The 19,346-nt window shown below is 45.9% G+C and overlaps 1 protein-coding gene and 1 long non-coding RNA gene across 9 annotated transcripts; one reads left to right on the forward strand and one right to left on the reverse strand.

Moving 5' to 3' along the window:
• Nucleotides 1-32: 32 nt before the first annotated feature.
• LOC130209459 (catenin delta-1-like) lies at nucleotides 33-19,170 on the reverse strand. Of its 8 annotated transcripts, none has more exons than XM_056439129.1 (22): nucleotides 18,915-19,077; nucleotides 14,308-14,431; nucleotides 12,855-13,018; nucleotides 10,150-10,218; nucleotides 9,946-10,065; nucleotides 9,473-9,735; nucleotides 7,533-7,814; nucleotides 7,172-7,412; nucleotides 6,854-7,076; nucleotides 6,517-6,706; nucleotides 6,289-6,406; nucleotides 6,038-6,191; nucleotides 5,794-5,811; nucleotides 5,386-5,454; nucleotides 4,858-4,985; nucleotides 4,483-4,633; nucleotides 4,092-4,284; nucleotides 3,476-3,672; nucleotides 3,308-3,349; nucleotides 3,137-3,204; nucleotides 2,835-2,929; nucleotides 33-1,686 (listed from the first exon to the last, which is right to left on the reverse strand). In XM_056439129.1, the coding sequence occupies exons 3-21, from the start codon at nucleotides 13,011-13,013 to the stop codon at nucleotides 2,870-2,872; spliced, it is 2,745 nt and encodes a 914-aa protein (XP_056295104.1). In that variant the 5' UTR covers nucleotides 13,014-13,018; nucleotides 14,308-14,431; nucleotides 18,915-19,077; the 3' UTR covers nucleotides 33-1,686; nucleotides 2,835-2,869. The 8 variants fall into 8 exon arrangements, with proteins under 8 accessions (XP_056295104.1, XP_056295105.1, XP_056295110.1 ...); XM_056439130.1 differs by lacking the exon at nucleotides 18,915-19,077 and adding an exon at nucleotides 14,596-14,784; XM_056439135.1 differs by lacking the exon at nucleotides 12,855-13,018.
• LOC130209460 (uncharacterized) lies at nucleotides 16,825-19,281 on the forward strand. Its single transcript, XR_008834618.1, has 2 exons — nucleotides 16,825-18,491; nucleotides 19,124-19,281. It is a non-coding gene; the product is annotated as an uncharacterized LOC130209460 (long non-coding RNA).
• The last annotated feature ends 65 nt before the right edge of the window (nucleotides 19,282-19,346 follow it).

A 19,346-nucleotide genomic window follows, 5' to 3' on the forward strand; every position in this document is an offset into this window, starting at 1 on the left:
CCACACCCACACATCAATCACAAGTCGCCAAATCTTGTCTAAGAAAAGATCTTTATTTATAAAAAACAGTATTACCAGTTACAGACTTTACTGAAAAAGCAACTTCTCAGAGCCAAGGCAGGTATGAGTGGTACATCATAATTGTACATGGATAGGCAACATTACAAATATACTATGTGTGGAGAGTAAAAAACAAACAAAGATGATTGGTCTCTTTTGCCTTAAAAACAAATCAGGGGGATATGACTGGAACTAACAAGTTAAACAAATTGCATAATGCGCTCTCCCACCTCTCCCATAGATACAAACAATTCAAAAGAAATACACAAACCTGACAGTGGAAAAAAGAAGAAAACAATATGATAAAAACAAATGGATCATAGACAAATGTACTTTTTGTCCACCTCCCAAATTAAATTAAATGTTAGAATTTCTCCCCAATCTGTTGGAACTTCTGAGTGAAGACGGCTCCCATATTTAGCCGTTTTATTTGTAAAACACCACATTAAGAATGACAATATTAACTATTACATTGTTAAAAAAAATAAAAACAGCAAGTAGTGATTTTTTAAAAGTGATTTAAAGAGAATAATTATTCCAAAAAGACCCTTCTGAAGTGTTTGCTACTTTATCAATCAAGAATAAACCCGCTGAGGTCGTTTCTAGTGTGAATCTGTTACAGGAGTGTAGTGGTTTCTAAAGCAAATCATTCACTGGTTTAGTTTACATACATCAGTGTCAAGTTTGATGTGTTGTACTGTCTCATAGGGTAAAAAACACAAACTCAAATTGTAATTTGTCCTTTCACTTAAGGGGGAAGTAAGGTATCAAACACAAAGAGAGGCCATTGGTAGATAAAACTAAACAAAAGCGTCATCACAGGAGTTGGCGCACACCATAAAAACAGACATAAAGGGATGAAATACGCAATGTGTGGTCTTATGGGTCTGGTCTGTGCACACGCACAGAAAAACACACTTACGCCAAGGTCCATATTCATTTTCCATACACACACACACACTGTAGGACAAATATACAGACACACCCTTTTTCTTGTCTCCACCTGTGCTCATCCCAACAAAGAGAAACTAACTCTATACAGGAAAATAACTCCTATATAAACAACATTCTCAATCTAAAAAGGGCAAACGTCTGTCATCCCAAACCTCCCAACAATCCCAGTAAAGGGACAAGTTAAATAAATGAGCCAAAACTAATGCAGTCATCCCATTTTCTTTTTATATACAGTATATACCCTACATAGAAGACTACGTACAAATTCATCATCAGGATGCAGGTGTTGGCATGACAATTTACCGAAATGTTGACAATAGCAAGAAAGAAAAAAAAACGAGCAGGATGACAACACCGGAATTAAATGATTGTCAACAAAGGTGATTGCCTTTAGAGGAGATTTATAATTTAAAAACGGAATACATTGCTGTTGCTACAATTGAATGAAGTATTCAAGTGTGTGCATGTGTGTGCGTGTGTGCTGCATGAAATGGTTTGCCCGCAACAGACACTTTCTTTGGATGGCCACCCTCATCTTCTAATCCCATCCATGTGGAGATAGAGAGGAGTGGGGAGGGGAGGGAGAGAGTCTGTGCATCTGGAGCTTCTCTCCTCAGTAGCAGTGGTAGGGCAGGGGCGGCCCAGTCTGGGCGACGCACACTATCAGTTTTTCTAGAGGAACAGAGTGAAAAATGTGAACACAAAAAAAGTAATACTTACATTCCCATCTAAAAATAAATCCAGTATGGACTGTTATGGTCACCTTTGAACAAATGGCTCAGAAAGCTGATTTAAAGTAATGCAAAACATTCACCAATCACATTAGTTCACCTTGTGAATCAGTAGTAAATCATGTTTGATTGTAAGACTATCACAGACTTGCTTGATGAAAACTTTGCTTCAATGTCTTTAAAACAGTTATTCCATGAAACATTGAAGTGTTGTGCCTTCCGGCATCAGCACATGTACTGGAGGAAATACTGCTCGTGTCTAGTTTAGACCAGTTAGACAAACTGCTGACCACATTATATAGTTACAAGTAATCAATAATTAATTGTTTAAAGGTAACTCCTCAAAAAACACACATTTCTCTTCGGCTTCAAACTTATTCTCAAACTAATATGAAGTTACTTCATAGCAGACGATGGAAAATATCCACTCATGATATCGGTTTATCTTCTGACTTGTATGTTGTTGTAATACCCTGAGAGCCACAAGGAGGCAGTGAAACATCAACCTCGACCTCAAAGACAAGATGGAGCCGCAGCTCTGTACTTGGATCTTGGTCTGAAGTACACAAGTCAGTGGAGTCAAATAGTTCACAGCATGTCGATGGTTTGAAACAACGCACCATGTTCCTAAAGTGAGTCTACTCCGGCAAAAAGACATCTAAAAAGAGTGAAACGACTACACAGTCGTCACGTTACAATCAAGTGACAAAGTAGTGTTAGAAATTGTTTAGTCTGCGACACCACATTGCTTTCACTCAGCGACATTGCTGGAGTAAATAAACTGTTTTCAGTCTACAGTTAGCATCGGTATCAAAGACAAAGTTATGGTAATGCGACGACACGTCAGTGATCAGCTTGAGGTTCATCTCTACACCGACGGACTCCATGGACCACAATGCACAAGGAGCACCGTGCAGCATTCTCCACTAGCATGTACGAGTCTCATTGAGGCATGATGTCGTTAACATCCGCACAGCGTTTCAGGACACCATCACGGACCCACACCAGGTTTCACCGACGTTAGTTATAGAAGACAAAAGGAACAGAGGTCATAGAGTCCATGCAGGACAAGAGGTGAGTTGAACATACCATGCTGTTGCATGCAGAGGGGGGTAGGGGGAGTGCTAACCATCGTAGGAGTCCAACAGGGGCAAGGAGCCCTTTCTGCCCCCATACACCCCTCGCTGAGAGACAACCAGAGAAATACAGAAGAGGAAGTGAGTGTGAGAAAAGATCAAGGTCAGTAATGGTGACGCTTTAAATGCTGCCAAAGGAAAAGGTTAAAGTCAGGAAATGTACATATTGGTGGAGGAGATTATGAGTTAGTGAAGTTAAGTGAGCAATTCAACATGAAGTGGCACGTGAATGTGCGTGACAAAGCTTTAAAGTACCGGTAAAGTGTCTGTGGTTTCATCCAGAGTGTGTCTCCTCTCCCTCTGGTCCAGTGTAGAGTAGGCCTCTGAGGAAATAAGACGTCAAGAATGAGAAAGAAAGACACTACATCTCATCATGATGCTGAGGATTTTGTGTTGATAGAAAGCAGCAGTGATAAATGAACCAACCAGGGCCACGGTCATTTAGTGGAATCATGTCTCTCTTTTCCCCTAAAATGAAGCAAAACAGTCACAAGTTAAACTAAACTTTCAACTTCCTCTTTACAAGTTTCCAAATGTGAGGTTTAAATCTGTCAAAAAGCGTTTAACTGCAAGTTTTCTTCCGTGCCCACTGACCTCTGTCCAGCAGCGGCGTGGAGCTGTCCTCATAGGTGCCGTTGGCTCGGGTGCTCGGGCCGTTGGTGGTGCTGAGGTTCACCATGAAGTCGGTCTTCTTCCAGCCGTCCTTCTCAAGGGGCTTGCGAAGCTCTTTGTGGGCCCAGATGAGCTGCAGCACCTGGCCGGCTCCCCGCACCTCGCGCTCGGAGCGCTTGCTGTAGGACACACAGACATATGGCCACGCGTTTACCAAAGTACTGGTTTTCGCCATTTTATTTTCAACAGCCAGTTCAGACCTGTTCCCAAAGACACTTCATTCCTCAACACCTAGTACTTTTGTGTGATAAATTATTTAAAATGAAGCTGGTTTCTGAGTGACCCAACTCTTTCCAGTCAATAGAGTTGGACAGCTGAAAAAAAATACACCGCAACTATTCACATTTGAGCTTTTTTAGAAAATAATTACATTGATACATTTGTTTTCAGTGGAGGCTCCATAACAGTAAGGTATACGAGTATCTTTAATATATACACTCAAAGCATCCAAAGCCATAAATTATGAACGCACCAGAAAACACAATAAAAAGCCCAATTTTGACTTCCTAAATTCTGAGCTCATTCTGCATACACTTACCCGTCCTTGTTGATAAGCACCAGCCTCTCAATGCCCTGAGAGGCTCGGAGGGTCTTTGCTGCCTCCACACTGTTGCCTAGCACCTCGGTGAGCGTGCTCAGCACAGACACCACCGTCTCCTCCGATAGAACGCGCCCGGACTGACTCTGGCCTCCGGGCAGGTTGGCCACAAGGTGAGGCACTGCATGCAAACCTGCAGGTGACGCGCAGTGAGGAACAAAACGTGAAGTAGAGATACAAATGCAAACACACACAATCTGAAAACGTGCACACACTTACCAGTGTGCATGAAATATTGTCTTTAGAATAACAAATTATCCAGCAGAAGAGAAGTGCAAGATATATTATTCAATAGTATTTTGTCACTCATTTGCACAATAACGCCGCTTACCGAGCAGTTGGCAGTTACGTCTGTCGATGGAGAGGTTCCTCAAGGTGCCGGACATCGCCCGAACCACGCGGTCGTTGCCATGAGCCAGTAGCTCTGCGATCATGGGAAGACCCTTTTCCAGACGCACAGTGGCCCTGATGTACCGTCCATGCTGAAGGGCGAGCAGATAGACGGGGAGCAATGGATGTCATTTTCACTTTCATTACATCACAAGATGGACAGTACCATGGACCTCATCACACATTAAATAGACCCAAAATGCTCTCAGACTTGGTTTTAGAACAAGACTTCAACTAAAAACATTTCTAATAATTCCCCCCGCCCTTATTTTCTTTACAATCGTAGATATTCAGTTCATTAAGAATTGGTACTAACAGTCCATCGGCCGGCGCACAGGTTCTGGATGGCACCGGCAGCAGCCTCGAGCACCGAGGGGTTCTTGCTCTCTCTGAGCAGCGATGTGTAAACACGAACCACCTCCGGCTGGAACAACAGCTCGTAACCTGAAGTCGACACAGAGAAGTGTTAGTTTAGAAAAGGGCAACATTTGTGCTATATTTACTTCGAGCAGACTGAACTCTTACCGTGAGGCTAAATGGCAGCATTAGTTTATTAGGACACATTTTTTAGTCTGACTTGGAAACTATATTAGAAGCACAAAAACCTACTAATCACCATTATGTCCACCAGTTTGAAACCAACATTAGATATTTTGAGTATTACCATGTTCAGCCGGTTCCCCATTTTCGAGATAAGTTCTTATCGTTAAAAAGGAGAATTAATGTTTACTTTTAGCAGTAGCAAATAAAGCTCGATATCAGCACAGAGTGCTAAACAAGACATGAAGAGGTGTGTGTGACCTTAAAGATAAATTATTATTAAAGGCACAAGAGCCATGGACACCTTTGGCAGGTGTTGTCCTCTTTGGAATGTCGACCTGATCTCCACTTCCATCGTCGCCATCCTTCTTTCCTGCAGCAAGAAATTAAATGGAAAAAAGAAAAAAGAGAACGTGAAAGACTGAAATGAGGAAATCACAGCGATTGTGTGAAGCCGGTTGAGCTGAGCAGTCCGTTATCTTCAGTCCTTTCCTCTGGCACATTGTGAAGTGAAATGCGACTATGCAACCAGTGGAGCCAACACTAGGAACATGCAGTCGTTTGAGAGGCATCATGCTCATGAACTGAAAGTGAATTCAATTTTAGACATTCTTATTTCTCTTGCAAAGTATTCTTCTGCGTTAGTAAAATGAGAAATGAAAGAGTTGTCAATAGTTTCAAAAGTTCACAGACACCAAGAGGAGAATCTTACCTTTTGAAAACCACTCATCTAAACACAGCAGAGAGAAAGGACGAAGTGGAGGAGGGTTGGAAGAGAAATCGGGGCGGGGGGGGGGGGAGATGAGAAGGGGGGAGGAGAGAGAAGAGGAAAAGGAGTGAAACAGGGGTAGAGTGTGAAAAACAGCACCAAGTGCTTTCACCACCAACAAGCTCAAAGCCACCAGCAGCTACCCATCATCTCGTGGTCACACAACGCTACGCTGTCTCACACTGACCTTTGCCCTTTCGAGAGCCAAAGCAGCCACCTTTGTTAGCTGGGGCTGGTCCCTGGTTGATGGGCGTGGTCTCGGCAAAGCGCTCGCAGCCAGGGACTTCACGGTGAACGTGATAGGACAGATTCCTCAGGAGGCAGACACAGTTCTCCACCAACTGTGGGAAGAGAAGACAGGATGGTCAAAGATGGAGGCAGAGGAACCGTCGTGTTGCATAGGATCTAATCTGTAATCCGACTCCAGTGAACATGTACCTTGTTATCCACATGTTTTAGGTTGATATGGGATTGGACAATGTACATGAGTGAATCCACCAATCCCGTGCATTCCCTCAGCTTCCGCCGAGCCTCGCTGCGTTCTGAACTCACATTCCTGTTGAACAGAGGGGGACGTTTTCACACATTGCGCGTTTATCTCAGAATAGCCTCCTTTTATCCTCGTTTGACTTTCGATGCTTTGAATCCATTGATCCCCTTCCATACCTAAGGCAGCCAGCAGTGTTGGTCAAGGCGGTCTCCCACTCCAGATGGCGTGGTTTGCAGCTCTCCACCCCGTTGCTCGCTTGCTCCCAGCCGGAGTGAGGAACCACCACTTCGTCAGAGAGGGCATGCAGGGCGTGGTCCACGATCTCCATCTTTACAGAGTCGTGGGACGAGAGGTTCCACAAGGTGCCTGGGACGATAAAATAAATACTGTTACCATCACGGCATAAAAAGTTCCCTCAATTTCCAATCCTGACTCATGGGTTGGATTGAATTATCTTCTGCATGTACACATAAAACAAACTCAAATGATCAAAGCATCTCATCGTGGCGATACCTGTGATGGTGTCAGTGAGGTCCTGGTCACGGGTTTTTCTCAGCAACCTGGTCAGTGCAGGCACTCCATCGCAGTTCTTGATGGCGATCTTGTTCTCTTGGTCTCGGCCGTATGAAATGTTCTTCAGGGCTCCGCAGGCCGAGTGGTGCACCTCCTTGCTGGAGTGGTCGAGCAGCGACACCAAGGACGGGATGCCCTTCAGGCGCCGCACATCCGACTTTACCTAGACACACAGTTATAGAATGCACATTAAGGATCGGCGCAATAGAACGAACACAACAATTATTATAACACATTTGAATGTGACCATTGCGTCACCTTATCATTTTTGAATGTGAGATGTTGGAGGAATGCAGCAGCGTTGGTCTTGACCGGGTCCAGGCGGTAGTTCAACATGGCGATGACCTCTGGCAGCTCCGGCTGCCTCCATGAGCCAGGAGGAGCCTTCCTCAGTGTGCTGTCCAGTGAAGCCATGCTCCCCCTCTCCATCGTCATGGGAACGCCCCAGGCATACGGGTCCACTCCGACCACGTCACCATCCAAAGTGTCCTCGCAGCTCCTGCATGTTGCAGAAGGAGTTAAAGACAGATACATTTTGTTTGTTTGTTTGTTGTACATAATCCCATTGAAAAAACCAACGAGTGTGACATCACAACACCGCAATGCTTGTGTGCTATACCTGAGTCTTCGTCTGTCCATTCCCCCGGGGCCAGCCCCTAAGCGTGGCATGGTCCCATAGCCTCCAGGGTGCATTGGTGGAGGACCCATGCCGTAGTCATCATATCCCACACTGCGCTGGTCATCCTCGAGACCGTAGGGGCCATGGCCGTATCGCACCTCCATCGCTGAGCCCATGGCCCTCACTCCCCGGCCCACCTGGGGCTGTGCTGCATACGGGTCAAGCTGCTGCCGGCTTGGAGCGCGGTAGCCAGAGTCCATGGTCCGGTAGCCATCAACTGGCCTGGAAGAAGAAGGGACAGAGAGAAGTTTTAAAAGTGAGATCCTATCCTGAGCGATCCCCCCTCTCGACCGTCAAAGATGGGGATGAAATTCAAACTGAAGTCAATCCAACACGTGTAATCTGTTATTCAGTCCTGATCCTTAACAGGCTGGAGATGGGCAGGTCTCACACTCCTTGACTACAGTGTGAATGATTGTACGCGTCTACAGTAACATGTCAAGTGCTTTTATCGATTGCATCCTTGATATTAAATATTATCCTCTCAATCTCACAGCACAAAAGGTTATTCCATCAACTTTTGCCAAACATTTTAAATATAAACATACCTGCAAACTCATGAGGGGTGAAAAAGGTGACAACGGGGGGGGGGGGGGGGGGGTGCAGGTGACTTTTTGTTTTGTTGTCACCACACCACATCCACATTGTTTGAAGCCTCAAAGCTTTTAGAACCACAACTAGTCATTTTATTGTTCTGACCACAAATCTAAATAATGATAATAAACAGTTTAAGACCAAAAGGTTCTCCGCTCTGACTCAGCCCTATAATGATCGTAATAACAAATATACATGATTGTCATTATATATAATATGGTTAAAGTCATTCATGAACCAACTTCCTTTTGTTTTTCCTGAACAGTCCTCATGGACTTCTCCCTGAATCTGTTCTGTCTCTACCTGTTTGTCACGATACTCATATTATAACTTCTATACATATTACATACCTGCCATAAATATCATGATACCCGATACCAGAATTCAATACAATACCATAAAAACAATATGGTACCATAAATACGAGACTGGTATATTTATCTATAATAGTAATAAATAAAACATCTGTATGGTTCACTTTTTACCAACTTTTTCAACACTTAACAAATGACAGTAATATGAGTATTCATACAGCCAGATATGAATGAAACTACATGGTTCCATCATAGCATTGATGATACACTATGAGGCCGTTAGTCTCTGACCAGATGATCCACAGTTCATCAGGATGAGCAGCTGGAGAGTTACAGAACTTTACAGACTGAAACATTTCACTTCTGGCATCTTTTTATTTTTAAGCCGAAGTCTCTAAAGCTGCGCCACTTCTCTCGCTGTGAGCTGCGCAGCGCAGTGTGCGCAGACAGCTCGACACGGAGCAGCGCGTGCGCTCTGATCGCTCTCTTAATGAAGTATCGACACTAAAAATATGGTAAATCACATCGTGTTTAACGTACGGGTACTTTGTTAGCATCGCTACACCGTGCAGCGTGACAGGAGTAGATGTAGCGGGCTAACATTCAAGCTAACCTGAACCCCCAAACGCTGAAGACATCTGTATAAAAGACAGTTAAAGTTAAACCGTGTCTGTTAAATCATTCAAAAATATTCTAGAGCTTCATTTAGCGTGATTGAATTGAGTTGTGTATGAATTCCAGTTGTAGGTCCACATCTTGATTTAAGAACAATGATTAGAAGTGTGACCCCTATCATTTTGGCTTATAGGGCTCAAACATGAATATTGCATGCACTCATTAACCATGTAATTATTATAATTATGTGTCCACTCATAAAAACTCTAATCTACAGTTCGTGTGGCTTCAAGGTGAAACATAAGAAAATGTGCCACACTCGTAAAGTCACAGCCCGTTTCTCTGCAGGTGTTGTACCTGTAGCGGTCGTCCATGTGCGAGCCCCTGCTCAGGCTCGTGTAGGCTTCTGAAGGTGGGCCCCCCCGGTAGTCATCGTAACCCCCTACGGGGACGTAGTGGTAGTTTCTCGGCACTGTGGCTGTGGGGTAGTCTGCCGGTCCCGGCTGCCTGTAGGGACGGTCCAGCGTGGCGCTGTAGCCGCCCATACCGGACACCGACAGGCCCCCGTCTATAGACATCGAGTCAGAGGGCAGGACTGTGCGCGTCATTGGTTTCTTCATCTAAAAAAAAAGGCAGAGTGATGATGCAACAGAATAACTTCATGGAGGTGGATAACCAAGTGGGTATTAATATCCTTGAACATATTCTTATTTACCACGACATTTAGCAACAACAACAAAAAGACAATTTTAACCCTCAAATGTATTTTCACACAGAGCTTTGCAGGAAACGTCTGTCGAGAACACAGCGCACGCATCACGAACACTTACGCCATTATCCGGCCGCCGCGTGGGTCCCTCGTCAGAAAACACAGAGTGCACCTCCTGGGAGTCATCGTCTGGTGCGTAGCTCTCATCGAGAGCGCCGTGCGCCGGATCCACCATCCTGTACTGGAGAGGCAGTCGAGATTAAAATCACTGGCACTTACTGCTATGAATACAATACGTGTTACATGACAAACCACACACACACACCTGTATGCCGTTTAAGTATGAGTCAGTCAGTTTCAGTCGTTCTATGTCTGCATCCCCTAAACGGCCGTTCTGAGAAGGAGAAAGACACAACTGTGAGATATATATATATTGTACATTTTAAATAGAATACAATGTGGCATAAACGCGCTGATGTGAGGTTGACGGCATGATTCCCAGTAGCCAGGGCCGTCGACTTTCTTAAAACATCCCAGATGATATTACTCCTGCACAAGCACATTCACTGCTGACCAAGTGCCCCTGCTTGTTTATGGTCTGTGAATCACTGCCAGGCGTGAGGGAGGACATTTTGGAGTGCGGCCACTCATCCTCACACCCGACTTCCTCCTGCTGGATCCCGTTACATAACCAATGACTGTCACACTGTAGAACATTCTCCAACTAACCCCGAGTAACACTCGTGCAACAGAACGGCCTCAGTGATCAGCAACAGCCTCGAGCTGAATCTCATGTGAATTCTGCATAATTGGGATACTTTGGGAATCTTTCCCAGCGACGCCTGGTCCTCACACACGTTGGCCTGGGTTGCCATCAGTTTCAGGACTTATTTGACACGAATGTTTTGTGCATTTTTGTTGAGTGGTCACTGCAGGAGGCTCACGGTCTGGTGCACGCAGCCTCGTGCAGAACACACTGCATGTCCATTGAAGTCCGTAGAGCAGAACCGAAGTCAACAAGCACGAGGAACGCTCTGTGTGCAGCGTGCCGTCAGCAGCGCGAGTGGAGGCACAACAAGTGGGTTGTTTGGAAGTCAGTTACAATTAGGGATGGGTATCGTTTGGGTTTTTTCCGATACCGGTGCTAAACCGGTACCGGTGCCTAAACGGTGCCTGAACCGATCCTTTTTTTTTTTTTAAACGCACAATGACGACATTAAAAACCTCTTTGGCCATATTCCCTGTAGAAGCCGTTATCATGGAGGACTGACAAACAACGGATATCAGACTGTTAACATACATAATATATGTTCTCCATGATATGAGGTGATATGTATTGTCATGTGCAGACTTTATAGGGTTAATCCTGTCACTGTTTTGATGGGCAAAGCGAACAACCAATCAGAGGTACTGAAGATGACACGTGACTTACAATATGGCGAGTGTTTTGGGGATATTTTCCATTTCAAAAGCATAAGAAAATGCATTTCAGTGCTCGTCTTTTGGCACTTACAATGCGGCCATTTTCGTTCTCGTAGTTAACGTGCACCGAACCGTGAACCAAGTGGTGGATTAACCAAACCCAGACTTCTGTTAATCGTTATGCCCAACACAAAATGTTGTGAACTTTGGCAAACACAACTTCATCTGGAGTATGTCATACTGCACTTTATATTCTGGCCATGAGGCGGCAGAACGACCATTGGAAAGGAAGAGGAAGTGGACTTTAACAACCAGAAGGGCTCACTTCCTCTACAGCTGGGGGTCCTTCCTGCAATGCCACTTCATTTACCAACAACTCCGTCATGGTCTTTGAGAGACGCACGGACCGTGAGGCTGACAACGCAGCAGTATCTTCATCAGGCGGTCATATATATTTTTTAAACATGCATAGTTATCGCAAGGCCAGAAACACTGATTACTGATTGCGCCTTCATCCTTCATAACACCACATCCCAATCGAGTCACTTCCAAGGATTCAAAGAGACAAAACACAAGAGCTAATCTAGGTCAGGAAGCCCTGAATGAAAGGAAAACATTCCAAACTGTTCTCCTCGGTCTCTGTACAATGCCAAGTGCTGCGGAAGGTGCTCGGATGACCACACTGGCAACGGCTTCGCTTCCATGGCTCTCCAAAGCCTGTCGGCAGCTCGTGGAGGTCTTTTGATAGAGAGACTACAGAATATGACAAGAAGGCAACAATAAAACCTTGTCCAAGCAAATGACTTTGCTCTAAACCAAAAGGCCTTGTGAGTGAGAACCATTAGGCTCTCAAGACAGGAAAGCTGATCTTAGAACTACAAAACAGATCGATATCATGATTGAATAAACTCAATTGAGAATCTGGAGGTACAATAATGAAGTCTGTTAGTTCTCACAGCTGAATAAATACATTGCAGATCAAGGCACATGGGTATACGGCTGATATAACAAAGCAGATACATAACGCATACATGGGATGTTCGGGATATTACTATACAATTTCATAAAAGAGCTTGCAACATCACAAAAATAGGAACGTGATTGATAGGATTAAAATGAAAATAAAGACACACTCCTTTACGATGAATAGGACACCACACTGGATGAAGGACTGTGTGACACGACAGACGACCTGATAACACAAATCACGACGTGCTGGAACAGAGAGGAACATAACTGAGATTCCAAAGCGGGGGCAAAGGAAAGGTGGATACGTTCGTGTCAGGAGTGAGTCCGCTGACCGGCACTGAAGGCATGCAGAACATGTGTCACGATGACCATCTCAGGCTTGTTAAAGTAGTGGACTCGTGTGCAGGCAAGAACTGAGAAGACGGCTGGAAGACAGAGAGACTTCAGCAACACAGTCAACGGAGAGAGACGGTCAATGGTGACGCGCACAACATCCTGACCAGCCGAGCGGAGAGGAGGCGGGCGGAGGAAGGGATGGATGGAGAAGCTTTTAGGATTGGATGATGATCCACAAATTGGATGTTAGGTGAAATATATGGGGGGGGGGGGGGGTTCAGGATGTTTATTGGGAAGTGTTACCTGTGTGTGAGGGAGGGGGTGACCCAGGCCCGAGGGGCTGATGGCAGGGAGGCCAACTCTCCTCCTCTCCTCCTCCAGCGCCCTGGTCAGCTGTTCAAACTGCACCTCCTGCTCCCTGACCGACTCCAGCAGAGCTGCTGCGCTCTCACACTGCTCCATACACACTGCACAGCCCAAGGAGGGCGATGGTGGACCACACACACACACCTTGTTCAGACTACAGTGAGGGGGGGGGGGGGGTACAGACGCCACTCTCCATACAAAATATAGCAACAATCCTGTGGCTGCAGGGGCTGATATTAAGTGGGAAGAGTCATTTCACCCCGTGTGCTTTGTTCCGTGACCACGGTCGAGATGTCTTCTTGGAGTCAACACTGAGCGGATTGCACAATACTTCTTTTGAACTCGACACACAACAGGCACAACTGTAAAGACATGTTTGTGGCTGAATCTCAGCCACAAATCATCCCCAACTACGCTGGGATCTTGTGTCGACTCCTTTGAAGGACCGTCAGAGTGTAATGACTCATTCATTCACCATTTAATCCCCAGAGACATAAAAGACGGCTGACTTGCTCAAATGTCAAGTGTCCTTTGGGAATACCTGAACATGTGAGCATTGGGGAAACGCTCACAAGAGGAGCATTGTTTGCATCCCCGCCAACTCTAAGCGCAACAGTGAAATCATTTAGGGGCATTACATCAAATAAACACAGCAGAAAAATAAACTACTTAATTAGTTCAAAGTCAGTAATTCATATGACAGTAAATCTCGGGTCTGACAGTCGGCACAATAAGAGCTCAATGCGGAAACAGAAGGAAGTGATGAGAGGGAAGGGAGTCTTTAGGCCACTAGTTATTGCAACATATTGATCATCATAACATTGAGATAGCTATTGTATCATTATATTAGTGATTTACCGTCCCCTGCAACAAAGTTATTGCTACTTAAGGCATGCATGGAGGAGTCCTCTGGGCTTCTCCCACTCAGACGCCAGAACACAAAATACAAACAAAGAGAGATTGTTGGATAAATCCTCTGCAGAGTGAAGACCTAACAAAGCAAAGAGCGTCGGTGTGCTGCCAGAGGACAATACAAATACTTCCTTTAAAAATAAAAAAAGGAAATACTGCAATTGTTCGACAGTTAAGATAATTTGGACGGACGGACGGACGCGCACACACACACACACACACACACACACACACACACACACACATGTTGTGTACAAAGTCATGGGGGAAACGCAGATGGATTTTCCATACTTCATGAATTTCAAATGAAAAAACACCACTTGATGGTGATGCACATATCTCCTGCGTACACAAAGCAAAGAGGATGAGGCCTTAAGGCCACAACACATCCAATCCAAGGTGGCTGCATACGCATCTTTTCCTTTGAAGCGCAAAAACACTTTCCACGCTCATTTCAGAGAAGAGCAGAAATACACACCTTCCCCTGTGGGCGTAGTTTGGTCGTCGAGGTGAAAGATCACACCAAGGTCAGAGGTGGAGCTCTAGGTGCTCATGGGAAGAAGGTCACCGAATGACCAAGCCCAGAAACGGGGAGGAATGGACTGCAGAGAAAGACAGACAGGTGGAGGGGGAGAAGGAGGGAGAAACGTTTAGGTGAAGAACGACGGCGCCTCAGTTTGAAAAGCAGCAACATGGTGAGAATACCAGACAAGTGTGTCGATGTGGGGTTGAAGCACAGCGAGAGACAGACACACCCTGGACTTACTCAACGACGGGCCTGCGCACAGCTGCAAGCACTGGGAAGCTTTCCGTCAGCACAAAGAGAAAAGGGGTTTAAGATAGTAACATTCTTCAAGAACTATATGTTCTCTAAAAAACTCTTTGTTCATCTCCTTCTTAACCGTGCCTTTTACGGGGTTTTTTAACCAGCCCTTCTTCTTTATTTAGTTTCCATCGACCTCTGGCACAACTCTGTCAGTCCGCTGCTCTTGTTCCCTCAACTGAAGGGCCTTTCATCCCTCCCCCTACGTCTCTTTGTTATCTTGGCTGCGCTCTGAGAGAAAGACATTGTTATAGCAGAGCCAAATAAGTGGAGACTCAGATCCTCTTATCTGTATACACCCTCTCCTGCAGCAACCCGGCTCCCCGGCTTTGAAAGGTGAATAAACACGGGCTTTGCCACCAGCACACACCTGCATGACCGGTTGGACAAGGGAGGGGGGGGGGGGGGGGGGGGGGACCACATGTCAGTTCCTCAATGCCTTGGTCTGTCTTTCCAACAAGCAGACATCGAACAATCTGGAGGGCTTTCCACAGAGACTTGGACCACAAACAGGGACCTGCGTTTACATTTCACTCAGCAAGTGTGTGTGTGTGTGAATGACAGGTACAGCCTTAACAAGCAGCGGTGGAATGAGTTCAAGTGTTGAGATGGTGATGAATGACTTAGTTTCCCCTTCATTAGATTATGCAAGCAACAAAAAAGTAAGTTAAGGAAAGAAATCATTGTTTCATCGACAGACTATTTAACCCTTTAACTGTAAAAGGGAAGCATGGAGAAGCTGAATCTGTTCCTGTACGTCTGATAAATTAATGACACACACACACACACACACACGCATTCACACACACGAAACCTGGGGTGTGCCTAGTGTGGGAAAAAAGGGAGGAAAGTGGGATGGCCTGATGAGAAAACGAGGAGTGGCTGAAGTTGGTTTCACGAGACAAAGGAATGCCTCTGAATCAAAACCAGGATTTGCATGAGCAATAAAAAGCTGACCGACGGGATGAAATTATGTCACAGACACGCACACTCGCACAGCGGCTGTGGAGCAACAACCTCCCACCTGAACAAATCACACACTGCTGCCCTGTACCACACATGCCTATATATGGTCATAGCCAGGACCGGCTGATATCATCTACAAGCCAGACAGACGAGCTGCCAACAAATAAAGCAAGGCGAAAGACAGGCAGTGAAAAAGGCAGACGGAGAGTGTAATCTGGAGCGAACGAGGGGGTAGAGATAAGGAAAGGAATTCTGAATAAAAGATAAAAGCTAATCTTGCATTCCTAGCATTGTCTCCTGCCAACTCAGCAGAGCAGCCAACCCACATCTACGATAAAATGACCTTAACGGGACACTGGCTAATAATCGTTGAGCGACTCGTGTTAACCATAGCGTCGCATCATTTTAAGGCAGTTCACTGGGAAGAAATACCCAAAACGGAGAAAGACCAATTATTTATTTCAACGTCTTCTCATCCGGCATCTTTGCATAATTTAAATCCACACGTAAACAATGCCTCACTCCTCATCTTAGAGGGAGCAAATAATCATTGTTACCATTCTAACCTATATCGTATTTCACTCACGAGCTAAATTGCCATTCATGCCGGATGAATAATAAACTGTGATTGATATTTCTTGGCAAGTGTACTTGTGAATGTGATTCTACGTGTGTGTGTGTGTGTGTGTGTGTGTGTGTGTGTGTGTGTGTTAACCGCAGGCAAAGGAGGGAAATTGCAGCCGTCAGTCTGGGAAGTTGGTGGAACAATAAGTAGTTTTGCAACTGAGAGCATGGAAACACTTTGAGGGATAAGAGAAAACTATTGAACACATTTCAGAGTGCGTGTGTCTGTGTTCGAGTTAGCGGCGCTCTTCACCCCCTCCTGACTTCTGTTCTCCACACATATTCAAACTTTCACAGCTGTTAGCTTTGGCCTTGAAAGTAACCGGTGAGTTTCGTTGAACAATGAAAACAATCGTTGCTCTCCCATTGCCACTCCCCTTTCCCCTCTAACCCACTTCCTGAGAAACAGGATGTTATGGATTCGACATCAGAGATGAGTAAAGGGACGCCGCGGTTACTTAAGCTCACCAGAGAAACCTTTTCCTCAACAGAACTGCTTGGACACAAAACCACAACAGCCTATAGGACGGACACTCTAGCAAACCACCGGCAGCTGGTTGGAGGAAGTCTTGGAAGGGAAACTCCCCCAAGGCTAATATGTTGACCACACGACCACAACAAACTTCACATATTACCAATAATGTTCTCCACCCACGGTTTCTGTTATGCTTTCACAAACAATCTGTGTGAACCCGTACGAACGAATCACATGAAGAGATTTGTGTTCGTAAGTTATTTGATCCCATAGTTTAACCACTCCACGAAAAGCAGCAAACAAGCAAAAAGATTGCCAAGAAACTATTAATGCCACGACTCATGAGCTTTCATGTGTTATTAATGTACATTAAGACATGTGAAATCAGAAGCAACTTTTTTTTTTTTTTTAAAGGGCGAGGGAACAAGTGTGCACAAAGAAAGACTTTGGTCCTGCTGTCCCAAACACGACAGTGACACGTCACAGTGCCGTATGGTCAACGCGATACACACAGCCCTCACACATCTGATCAAGCCCTGACACACCACAAGTCACACATCCCCATCTGATTATACGGCCATCAGTCTGCATGACTCACTCCACCCTGTCAGAAGACATCTGCGGTCATATAACCCATGTAACCAACACTGCAGCCTTTGTTAACTTAATGAAGTAAGCGCATACACCTGCCATCAGCAACACACACTAAACTACCACGACCACTGAAGCAGCTCGGTTAAAAAGCACATCTGCTTGTAGATCTCAGGGTAACAGACACTGCAGTTAGCTGGTTTAAGCTAATGTAATGGGATTGACGCTTTAGTCCTCTAATCCACTTAACGCCCAACACATACATGATGTTGAGGTGCACGCACAGCCATAAACGCTCGGCCCTTTGTGGATTAACCTGACCACCACCAGAGAGCAGACACGCCGGCAGTCGGCGCTAGGAGCATACATCAACAATCAAACAATGACTTTAAAAGTAGTAGGACAGGCTAATACATGGGTGATCACAGCCACAGGTGGTGTTATTAGTGTTGGCACCTGCAGCACACTAAACCATCTCCCTCCCTGACCCAGTGAAACCCACGGGGAAGGCGTTCAGCGACACTGTAATATATACCTGGATGGAACCAACGTTTAACAGGAGAATTTAGTTTATTTCTTCACTTATAAGCTGACAGTTATCCCCACCCAGGCAGTTTCCAACACAACAAGTTCACACAGGACCCACCCAACAGGTTCACGAGCGGACACACTCCAGCTCCCAGCCCGTGTGACTGGAGGACCACCACCCTGACGGACTCAAATACACAAAACGGGATTAAATGTGTTGCCAAACAAGTTGCGAGGTGTACAATGACCTTACACCACCCCAATGAGAACCGCCGAGGTGCGGACACCTCTTATCGGCTTGAACTGATAACACTGCCCGCTACCGACACAGAGGCACCGGCTACTCGGGTTTAATAAACCCGACGTTTTAATGACGATGTGCACAAGTCTCCTGTACAAGTACAACACATATCCTTCTGGAGCTGCTAACAGTTGATATGTAATTCCCAGATCTCGCCCCTCCCCCCCCAGACTGTCTTCGTCAATTGATTTGCTAACGTAGCATCGCAATCTAGAGCCGCGAGCCGCAGCGTTAGCTGGACCAGAGGCAGGAACAACACGACGTGGGAATGAAACGACTCCGGAGAACAAAGAGCGGCGGAGCATCGAGCCACTCTGTGCTCGAGCCCTCGCTGCCGCCAGATAAAAGACACCGGTAAAGATCAAATCATCCCGGAACGGTGGCTCGGCGGCCGCGTGACCTGGTTTGTCAGTCTCGCGACGTTAGCATCACAATAACCCACATAAGCGAGCGCCCGCAGCTAGCGTTAGCACACTAGCCGCAAGTTAGCGTGCGCTCGGCTCAGCTGCATTTTGAGACCAGGGGAGGCGTTATTATCACCAGGCTCAGGCGGTGGTGTCGGGCGCTCTTTTGAATGAAGTCTACCACGTGTACGACGACCAACGGGGGCCGGTGGTGGCGGTGTGAACTTTTAACGCGAGCCTCGTTAGCTACCGTGAGTCGTGTGATGTGACCACTCCTTGCCAACGCTGCAGTGCGCCCAGTGTCTGTGGCGGAAGAATAAAACCCGCGGCCGCTGCTTTATCAACCTTCTGTAACATTTATGAATTAACATACCTTGTTCGTTGAACGCTTGTCACGACCCCTTCCGGACTATTCCGTGTATATGGTGTTTTCTCCCCTGTGTTCCCCTCCTTCCCTGGGTTCTGGGTCAAGCTCGTTAAAGACGAAGCGACATCACCGAGTTTTCGATCGAAAAGAGGGCGGGATCAACAAGCGGCCTTACCGTAAAGACGGCGCACTCACAATCCCTTTCTCTCACACAGGTGTTTGTCACAAGTTTTTAGACAGGCATCCAGTAGCCGGACTCGGAGTGGAGATCAACCGCGCACGGATTGACACGAGCAGCACAGCAATTATAAAAGAGGAGAAGATGGATTTAAATGCTCCTGTAGTATGATAATAAATAGGCTACCTCCCCCAGCCTCCGCTCTCCTCCCATTCATTTCCGTGTGTCGCTCCCTCTCCCTCAAATATACACACACTGAT

Source organism: Pseudoliparis swirei, chromosome 19 (assembly GCF_029220125.1).
Source record: "Pseudoliparis swirei isolate HS2019 ecotype Mariana Trench chromosome 19, NWPU_hadal_v1, whole genome shotgun sequence".
Taxonomy (NCBI): Eukaryota; Metazoa; Chordata; class Actinopteri; order Perciformes; family Liparidae; genus Pseudoliparis; species Pseudoliparis swirei.